Source organism: Corvus hawaiiensis, chromosome 14 (genome assembly GCF_020740725.1).
Source record: "Corvus hawaiiensis isolate bCorHaw1 chromosome 14, bCorHaw1.pri.cur, whole genome shotgun sequence".
Taxonomy (NCBI): Eukaryota; Metazoa; Chordata; class Aves; order Passeriformes; family Corvidae; genus Corvus; species Corvus hawaiiensis.
In genome coordinates, this window is record NC_063226.1 from 14,238,961 (window position 1) to 14,249,929 (window position 10,969).

The 10,969-nt window shown below is 42.8% G+C and overlaps 1 protein-coding gene across 1 annotated transcript in view; it reads right to left on the reverse strand.

Annotated features, from left to right (window-relative positions):
• Positions 1–10,473, reverse strand: part of SMARCA1 (SWI/SNF related, matrix associated, actin dependent regulator of chromatin, subfamily a, member 1) — a 35,925-nt gene extending 25,452 nt beyond the window's left edge. Inside the window, exons 1-6 of the mRNA XM_048318730.1 lie at positions 10,334–10,473; positions 6,382–6,468; positions 3,887–4,053; positions 2,849–2,949; positions 2,627–2,727; positions 2,170–2,349 (exon numbers count right to left, since the gene is read on the reverse strand). Of these exons, the coding sequence (XP_048174687.1) occupies positions 2,170–2,349; positions 2,627–2,727; positions 2,849–2,949; positions 3,887–4,053; positions 6,382–6,468; positions 10,334–10,414 (717 nt within the window). The 5' untranslated portion in view covers positions 10,415–10,473. The remainder of the gene's footprint in view (positions 1–2,169; positions 2,350–2,626; positions 2,728–2,848; positions 2,950–3,886; positions 4,054–6,381; positions 6,469–10,333) is intronic.
• Between the last annotated feature and the right edge of the window lie 496 nt (positions 10,474–10,969).

Genomic DNA, 10,969 nt, shown 5'->3' on the forward strand with positions numbered 1-10,969 from the left:
CACCATTACTTATGCACTAAACTAGCACACAAAAGACTCTGAAACATCTTCTCAGTAACTGAAAGTTACTGTAACGAAAGCCTTCAATCCTTTGCACTTTAAGGACAGAGAAAGCTGGAGTTAAGCAAAACACAAATTATCTCCCATTCAAAATTAACTACTTGCTCTTCAGCATCATTTCTCTGTAATTCAAATACAGTACATACAACCAAAAGGGGAAAAACCTTCTAAATTAACTTGTCCAAAGATACAATCCACAAAAGTGTTTCAAAACAACTTACATAGCCCACTCCCAACTATCTTTGCTCTTCCCCAAATATCTCTCTCCTCTGTCCCATCTCTGTTTTGCAAGGCACACATCAAGGCATATAAATCCTTTCACACGAAAGAATATCACCCTATGGGAAAGCCACGCAGACAGGTCTCCCCTGGTACACGTGAGGCCATTTCCTCTTGTCCTATCACTTACAGAAACAAGCCCAGTTCCCTCAGCTGCTCCTCCTAAGCCTTGTTCAGACCCTTCCCCGGCTCTGTTCCCTTCTCTGAACACACCCCAGCACCTCAATGTCACTAGTGCCCAGTACAGGGGGACAGTCACTGCCCTAGTTCTGCTGGCCACATGTTGGGGTTTTAGTTTAGTCTTAGGTTTTCCTGTTAAAGGAATTTTCTCCCATATGCATGTTGCTAGGGGACAAATAGCTGTACTTAAGAAAGACAAAAAGGGGAGTGGGGCGGGCCTGGCTACTCCTTTGTCTACACCTGGGTGTGGGGGCAGTTCGCTCTGAGCGTCCGGAGAGAGAAGCTGCAGAGAAAGGAGCTGCTGCTTCTTTCTTTTTTGGCCATTCTTTCTTCCTGCTGGAAGCAACGCCGGGACCCCAAAAGCCGCTTTCCCTGCCCTGCTGGAGACTGAGCTGTGGCTGCCCTGCCCCGCTGCTGCTTCGAGCTTTCGCTACGCTGTAGCCCTGCTCGCCCTGCCTGCCTGGGCCTCCGTGGGTTTTTCCCATCTGGATGCATCTCGCCTGCCACCCGGGATTTGCGTCCATCCCTGCCGTTCCAGCCTGCCATTCCAGCCTGCTGTTCCTGAGAGCCCGGGATCGGCTGCCCAGGGGTTTGTGAAGCCTTTGTCCCATCCCTTCCCGGGATCCCAGGGCACCAGAGCCGCGTGCTCCCCGAGCTCGCTCCGGAGCGCCCCCTGCAGCCGCGGGGGAACCATCGCACCTGCCCTGCTCACCGGGAGCCGCCAGCGCCCCTGCCGGCTGCGAGCGGAACTGCACCCGAGGGGAAAGGGCCTGACAGCCGAGAAGGCTGGCACTGGGTTTGTGATTGTTTGCTGTTACTGCCATAGTTATTGTTGTTTGTTTGACTGGTTATATACATATATATATATAGTAAAGAACTGTTATTCCTATTTCCCACATCTTTGCCTAAAGGCCCTTGATTTCAAAATATAATAACTTGGAGGGAAAAGGGGTTATATCTGCCACTTCAAGGGGGGCCTCTGCCTTCCTTAGCAGACACCTGTCTTTCAAAACCGAGACACCACACTATGGCTGGTACAGGCCAGGATGCCACTGGCCTTCTTGGCCACACTGCCAGCTCCTATTTCCTTTCTAGAGCCTTTCCATCCTCAAGCAGTAACAGGCAGCCATGCAATCCACATGAGCAACCACAGAATCCACAGAAACATCCAGCTTAGAAAAACACTCCATATCTATTTTACAATGACTGATGGAAAGCTCTACAACAGAATCCTAGTTACAAGGCCGGGCAGGCTTATAAAATACAAGTAAAGAATGGAAAAAGTCACCTGAAAAAAGGTGAAGAAAGAGGTAACAAAGTGAGTGCAATAAAGCAAAATGAGTACACACTGTCACATTGCAAATATGGAAGAGAGATAAAAAATAGGTTCAAAAATCAAACAGAAAGACAATAGCAAAACACATAACTCAAAGAGTTGTACTTATATCTAATTGAGTGTATTATTTCATCTACTGATTTTCAGGTTTTCCTCATAGTCACAAGCATTACATTTTGCATTTTCAACACTGATGTAGTTAAAGATTACTAAAATATACTGTAATTAAGGAAGTAGCTTAGGGAGAATTCCACATACCCAACTGATATTTTTTGCCAAATAATGCATACATTTCTGAAATGTAGAGCACTTACTCTGGCATCTTTATCTCCAATAAGGCAAACAGCACGTAAGGATGGAACCCAGCGCTTGAATTCATTCATCCAGTTGTGCAAAGTTGATTTTGGAACCAGGACCATGTGTGGCCCAGGAATGTTTCGGTAATGCTTCAGATAGCCTAATAAAGCTATTGTTTGCAGAGTCTTACCAAGCCCCTGCATTGACAAAGAGGGGGGGAAAGAAACCTGCTGAAGTGAAATATCATAAAGAAATACTTCCAAACCATTTTCTTACTATATAATTCTGCCATATGTTTAAAGCAAACTACACAAATGTTTGCAAAATAATTTCTTTCATTACAATTCCAGATTTGAAAAATCAGACTGTTGTAGAATGAAGCATACTACTGCACATACGTGAAATACAATAAGCATTTAAATGCTGAATTTTGCTCATTAATTGCCACAAAAATTCCAAAAGATTACTGCTTACCATTTCATCTGCCAGAATGCCATTAACACCATTTTCATACAATGAGATCATCCAGTTCAAACCTCTAACCTGATAATCTCTTAGTGTTCCTCCTTTCACATCTGTAAATGTAAGATTCCTCTAAGTAGAAAAATACTAATTCTAAGTAGAAAATTTTAATTGCAATCTGCTCAGATCTTAATTACATGAAATCAATCAGAGAACTGTTAACACCATACTTACATGAAGGAGACTCCTCAAACCGAATACACACATTGGACGTTTTCCGACTCTCGGACAAGAGCTCTTCATCCTCCTCCTGCTCTGTGCGCCTGTGACGGTACCTAAAGGAAGAACCCAGCACTGATGTGTGAACAAAATCACTTCAAAACACTGCTACAAGCTCCAAAGACAAGTTACAACAGAAGCAATCACTGACCCACAATGTGGATGCTCTGGTATCCTGACCAAACCCTCATCCTGTTAATATGTTATTCCTTAGGAGTCATTCCAGCTTTAATTAGAAAGGCTGCTAAGAAGCCCTCTCTTTCAGAGTCATAACTATAATCTGACAATATCATGAGTTCTCTGAGGCACTCTTTAATGAGTGACACAGAAATACAAGACATATCAGTGGTGGCCTTAAGACTCAATTACTTGATAATTACAATGTTCAGAAAAATCACGTATTCCAATTTTTAAAAAAATTAAATTTTTAAACTAGAATGTCATTTTGCAAACATTCCAAAAACTAGCTGTTATTCCAAGACCCCTCAGAGGCACTACAGGCAGGCTCTGCTGCAATACTAACACAGACAGACCAGTGGAGCAGGACAATTGGTGCTGAGGATCCAACATCCCCACTACATGCACACTGCCTTGTTATAACCTGGTCTAGCCCCACTCTGGTCCCTCTGACTTGTCCACTAGCAACTGGGTCATATCAGGTGGACTTCTGGAGTGCACCTTCTAGTTCAACACCATACAAAAGAAATTCAATTCGTGCTCCAAAGTCACCCCACAATACAAACCAAAGCATTTTACATGGCAAGAATCAGGCAACTTTTAAAAGTGCATTTCTGGTCCAAGGTCACACTAATGTTGATGTAGCAGATGATGCTTTTAAACCAAAGCTTTTTTTTAAAATTGATACACCAGTAATAGGAAATGCTCTGGATTTACTGAAAGTACAGTTTCTATGTTCAATCTCTAAACAGATTATGTTAAAAAGCCCAAGTTGTTTGAAACTGTAAGAAGCCAGAAATAAAAATAAAAACATACTCCCCAGCTGAAATCAAACTCTGTTTTTCATCTTTCTTCATCCGTGGCCGTCCCAGCTTGACTTTCAGTGGAGACGTTGGTGATTTTTGTGCTGCAGGTTGAATAAAATGTGCAAAAAGTTCTGTCTGCTTCAGGAGGAACTCAAACCTTTTTGCTCGATCTGCTTTCTAGTTTCCAAAGTGGGGAAGAGAATTAAAAAAAGAAAGAAAAATAGGAAAAATAGGTAAGTTTTCTTCATAAAAACATATTGTTAAGAAACAGAATTCAGACACTCATGAGAACAACTTATATGAGGAAAGACTGACAAGACCATCTGCTAGATAACTCAGAGGGCTACAAGCATTGCGAAATAGAGCTGGAGCTGCTCCATGGCACGCTAGCAGTGGTAAAGGGATGCTTTAATGGCCTGTCTACAGAAGATAAAGACAAAACTAAAGTTATGACTTACAGTAATGGATGAAATCCTAACCTTGCTCAAGTCAGTGGCAAAACTTTTATCAGCTTCAAGATTATCAGGATTTGATCAAAGACAACAATGCAGTAGCTCGGCTTTTAGAATTATTTCTGAAGTAATGGATGAACCAGCTCAATACTGCTTTCACTCAAGTTTGTGAATTTTGCTGTCAGATTTCAAATTTCAAGCATTTCGGTTTTGCCATCTCAATGGGCCATATGCACTTCACTATCTCACACAGCAAAACGTGGCCTTCTCTACATTTAGAAGATGCTACACAATTTTAAAGAAAAATATGATAAAATGCAAACTCTATCTAACAGAATGCAATTGTTACCAGTTTCTCTATGACAAATCTAAGCATCATGTAACACTGTACCATGTAAGGCAATTTCCATGTGATCGCATTTACATATCATGATATAAATGACAGAAGTGAAACTGTAGTTCTGCATTGTAGCCTTTGCAGGAAATACTCGACCCACAGACCTTACACACAAGCAAGTCTCCCACAGCAGGATCACCAATCAAAGAAAAAAGCAGCAAGAACGAGCCTGGCATGCAATGCAGCATCTCGCCACACGAGGGCACTGCGTTTCTTGTAACAGTGCACCACTTACCAGCAAAGGAACATCCTCACTAAGAATCTCCTGGAGAAAAAAATTACCACTTCCCCCCCACTTGCATTCATTATTGGACCATTTCTTTAAATAACTTGACAACCGAATAAAACGTAAACATCAAGTAAAACCTTTAAGAAAAAGGCATTCTAGAAGGGAGAAGTAGAATAAAAACAAATCCATTCAGAGGATTTACAGTTAACAAATAACACATGATGGTTTTGGCAAAATAATCATAGTTGGTAAGGACCTATATTGAATGACACAGTATACTTTTCTGCCTGCAATATTATTGGCTTAGTATAAGCAATATGTTTTGATAAAACAGGAAAGGTCTAGCTCACAACTATACAACTGATAAAAGGTAGATTTTTTTTTTAATACCGAATCCCTTTGCCTCTTAGAAAAACTGAACTGAAATTGTAATTTAGGAAAGCTGTAAATTCACCGTGTATTACTGTGAAACAAGTTTATCTGTTTACTAAACTCATTTTTGGAGAACAAATTCACTGCGGGTCTTCTCTTTGGCTAGGAACTGGGTATTCATACAAGGAAGTATCAATTTTTCTATGTCTAACAGTTATATTCTTCCCTGACTTCTGTAATACCCAATCCTTTCAGACTCTACTGTAATTATTAGGCATCCATTTAACAGTAAAGCTTTTAAGAAAAAATATAAGAGAGAGGTACCAGCTTAAACCAAGAACTTAATAAAAATGTCATTCAAGGAGTCTTACAATGTCATACTGGTTTTTGCCTTTGTAACACAGAAGTTACCCTGCTACATCTCCTCTCCAGCATCACAAGCTCCCTTCACTGGTCCTGTGGACAGATCCTCTTTTGCATTGTTATGGCACAAATATTATGGGGCATTTAAATATTTAAAACCTTATGTTTTTATATGAGAGAAACCGGCAGCTTCAGTATTTCAGTTAAGTAAGAAGCAGCTTAAGGATGCCTCTGGCATCACCCAAGGGGTCATCAAATAAAACTGGCAGAGACAGATTCAAAACAAAATGGGGAGAGTTCTAAATATAAAATCTCATTGAATAGTCCTTACCACAGATGAGTGTGGATAACTAAAAAAGAAACCACAAAACCAAAAATCCACTGACAACTACTGAGTATAAAAACCACAGGCTACAACTCCAAAAATTATGCAGACAAAAATACTTGGGAAGAATAGGACAGTATTTAACAGAACTACCACTACCTTCCTCCTCTGCTCTCATTGTCTTCACTAAACACCTGTTAGTCACTGTGAGAAACACAACACGGGCCTAGACATTTAAATGAATCTTCATTTGTTTTTCTTTTCTGACACATCCAGGCTGCAATAACTCCTTGTAACTGTGCTGATCCTGTTCCGACAACCAACTGCCATAAAAAGCTGCAGTGTGTTTTGTCATGAAAACACTTACCATCTTCTCTTCATATTCTGGGTCAACTTCTTTTTCAGGTCTAGCTGCCTTTGGAGGAAGTTTGAGTTGAAATGGGGGATCATTTTTCTGGAATTCAAAAGTTAAACATTTTATAAATACCAGTTTCTTTATTTACTTTTTTAGCAAAATGTATCAAACAAACAAACCTACAAACTGCGAGACAAGAATGCTATTTTTTAAAAATAATTATTTCAAAATGAAGTGACTGCATTAATCGTATCATTTCACCCAAAGCAAAACCTCATGCCCATGATGGAACTAAAAGATCCTCATGTTAATCTCTACAAGCAGGATCCAAATTGAAAGAAATTACTAAAAGAGCACAATAATCTTTCACAGAGATATTACTGTAAATGCATAATTAAGTTTAATATCATGAAAAGATATTTTAAAAAATTAAATGTGATCTCTAAATGTCAGATTCCTAACTGTAAGCTTCCGGCACTTGCATTTTGTTTGGATTTTGTCTGTTTTCACTGCTAGATGAATAGTCACAAGTTGAATTGGAAACACAGCTTAACTACACTGAGCCATGAACCTGGGAGAGACACAACCAACCAATTCAATTCATGCAGCAACAACTCCATGGTATACTCTCAGACTGCTGAAGAACTACCTTATTTACTCTATATGGAAGAAATCTATGGAATTGTAACTAAAATGGCTGACTTTTGTAGTTTATGAGATTCATATCTGTCTTCAACAGTGAAGCTCAAAGCACGTTTTCCACAACTACAATACTGGAAAAATGATGAAATGGTAGATTTTTCCCCCCTAATTTAAGAAAATTTTCCTAATTGGTCTTTGAAATGTGACAATAAAAAATAAATCTATTTTGAGATGCATTAAATTATAAAAGTGTTTTTGAAAAGCTCTGAATAAACTGAAAGGAGCTTCCAGAGTGCATGTCTGCATAAAATCTAACAGTGCAGAGTATTAAACTGCTTTAAGTGCTTTGAGTATCAGATTAAATTATAAATTATTATTAAATACATTAAATTAAAATAATAATCTAAACTATTCAGGGTCAAGTAGCAAAACCAGGCCAAAATGTACCAAATATTTAAAAATCTGTCAAGCAACATTACATTTAAATTTCAGAACTGTTACTGACAAATATACATGCTAACTTCTTTTTGAAGCACAATCACACAAATGGGAGGAATATTTTCTGAAGTCAGAGATTACTGTTTCAAGTTTGGCCCAAAGCCATAATTCTCTGCAGAGGTGAACAGTACTAAGTGTATAATGAAGCTGTTTGACAGCTTAATGATTTTATAAATGCACCAGTTCCCTTTGCAAGGCCAAATGTTGCAAACAGGTAGCATTAGAAATATTCTATTCACTTAAATGTTCTTCAGTCATACAGGTAATCAGCTCATCTCAGAAAGCAAAGTTACCCCAACATGCCAAAGAGCAGGTCATACATACGTGTATATTCACACCTCCATTATATTACTACGCAACATACACTCCAAAAAGAGAGAGTGACATTGCCAATATCAAGTCCAGTCCTTCAATTAAAGTGTCAAACTATTCCTTAAATGAAAGCAAATTGACAATAGGCCCTTTCAGGCATCTCCCTCGCTTGCCCTATAAATAAATTAGATAGATATGTGTTACTGGGAAAAAAGCTGTCTACCTCAGGTAAGTATGAAGTTTCTTCAAGCAGAAGAACTCACTGTTGTGAGAATCCCCTATAACTGTATGATCTCCAAGCAAATTGCAATGCAGTATTATTTTTCTAAGCCCCAAGGCAGATGGCTGCAATGCCAGTTCTGTTGTTACTCAGATTATCCCAGAAGGATAAAACTTACAGTGGCATACAAATCAAATTTATTCTGAAAGAAGTATTTCTGAATAACACACTGAATTAGTCAATGAGCTGACATATTACTGCAGCCACAGCACAATAAAATCACATGGTACATTTTACCTTTCAAGAGAAAACACACATTCCCCACCCCCCCCCAACTCTTATTGCAGTGTTTCTGTTGAATATTGATGGTCCGCAAAGTATCAGAAACAAAAAACAGGAGATTATCAAAAGCCAGTGAAAGAGACAAACAAGATACATGCATCCCTGTGCCCCTTCTCTTCCTCACAACTCACAAGGGGGAGAATATGCTGCAGGTTCACTAAAGTACTACTCTGTGCTGGTGGTGCCAGACAGGGACAGGCATCATACCCAAACTTGCTTCTACATAATGCTCTGAATTACAAAAATCTACACCTTGACAATTACCAGATTTTGATATGAATATTTCCCCCTAACAACCGGACCATGCACCTTATACAACACAGAAACTAAAATATTCCATGAAGTCTGAGAGCTTTGCCCTAGAAACTTTACACAATGTATCCTCATCACTTAGAGGACTGACTTGTCAGGAACCAGGACAGCAGAAGCCTCAGTGCAATTCACCACGGCTAAAGTACTTTCATTTTTAACTCCAGTAACAATTTATTCTAGAAACAATTTCCATTCAGAATTAAATAATCCCCTGAAAACCGGTGTCATTTAAACAACTTTTGAATTTACAACTAACACAACCACGCAGCACTTACAAAAGATCCTGAGTATTCCAAGGATACAAAATACTCCCCCTCAAAATCTCTAATAACTATCCTGAATACAGTTCATAAGATCAGCCTGAGAGATTTCCATGCAGTAAGTGTAACAGTCCCAAAGTGAGGAGCCCCCACGAACACCTCAATAAACAGCTGGGAACAAGAACTGCGGCTGCTTTAGCTGACTTTACTCTTGTAACTTGTGCTACTGAAAACTCTGAACAGATGCACTAAGAATAATTAGAAGGACTCCTTCTGTGTTTAACTCACATATACAAACTGGAAATACATTCCCAATAGCCAGTCAGACTGTTTTGGTAGTACAACAAAAACTATTTATAAAGTAAAATATTGAGAGGGGAGCAGAGCACAACAGGTTGCATGACTGCCATTGTAATGCAGATGCTGTAACTGTACAGTTGACGTGCATAAAATTTTGCAGAGTAAGTTGTATACAATAGAGAAATAGTCCTTGAACATTTTCCCTCGAGTAACCAAGGAAAGTTCAGGATCACACTGCACTGTGTACCATAGTTGTTTGTATACATAATAAAATAAAGCTTCAAGCATTCATTACAGGCAAAATGGACTTTCAGTAACTGGCATAAAAACCTGAATGCACTGTTATCAGTAGTTCAGCAATCTTCTCCAGTATCATAAATATATGATGCACGGTCCTCATTCTTACTAAGTTTTTTCTAAGATTCATTCTTCAGGTTAAATCTTGTTCTGTTTCCAAGGATACCTGAATACGTCACTTTCTACATGCCTTGTGTCTTTCTCCCAAAAAACTAAGGAGAGGCCGCTGGCAGCCATACGTGTTCTTCCGAGGGGTGTATTCTGCATCAGGGCACAATCCGAGCCAGGCGGGGGCAGGGGGAGGCCCGGGCAGCCGGGGCAGACCGGGTCAGCCGGGAACACTCCGGGCCGCCCCCGCGACACTCCCACCCCGAGCCCGCGGAGCTCCCGGCTCCGGGACAGCTTTTCCCGGGGGCACGGGGAAGGAAACAGCAGGGCGGGGGGCGCCGGAAGACGGGCCCTGCAGGAGCGCCCAGGCTGCGGGGCTGGCGGGGGTTCCGCACGGGCTCAGCGGCCCCAGCCCCGTGCCCAGGCTGCAGAGCCGAGCCGCGGGCATCGCAGGACCGCGCTGACAGCGGCTGCTGACAGGGCGACGCCGAAGGGCAGGCACGGGGGCGGGGGTGTGTCCGGGCGGGGCCGACCCGCAGGGCCCTCGCGGGCCGCGGCGGAGGAGCCCGGGCGGCCTCACGGCCGGGGCTGCGCGGGCCGAGCAGCGGCTGCAGAAGGGGACGACCGGGCCAGGGTCCACCACCCGCAGGAGCCCCCCGGAGCGGAGCGGTACCTCCTCGGCGCCGGGCTCCTGCGCGACGGCCGTGGCGGAGGATGTGGAGGCGCGGGGCTCCTCGCCGGGGCCCGGGTCCATGTTGAGCTCGGCGGGTGCCGGAGCCACGGGGGGGCGGGGGCGGCCCCACCGCCCCTCGCGCCGCGCGGCTCCGCCCGGCCCGCGCCGCGCGGCTCTCGCGATACCTCCGCGGGACGGGGCCGGGCGCGCGCCTCCCGCGCCGCCTGAGGCGGGCTCGGGGAGCGGCCCCGGGCCGGGCCCCCCGTTCTGGCGGGCGCTGCGGGCCGCGGGTTCCGCGGCTCTGCTGCCTCCCGTCCTCCCGCCTGACACCGCAGCTCACGAGAGAGCGCGGCCAGGGCCGCTGCGTAACGCCACAGACCAGTTCGGAGTCGAAGGGACCTTAAAGATTATCTTGTTCCAACCCCCTGCCGTGGGCAGGGACACTTTACGTTATCCCAGGTTGCTCCAAGCTCCAATCAACCTGGCCTTGAACATTTTCAGGGATGGGGCAGTCACATCTCTAGGAAACCTGTGCCAGTGCCTCACCACCCTTACATTAAAGAATTTCTTACTAATATCTAATCCAAGTCTCTCCTCTTAGTTTAAAACAGTTCCCTCTTGTCTTATCTGCCCGTG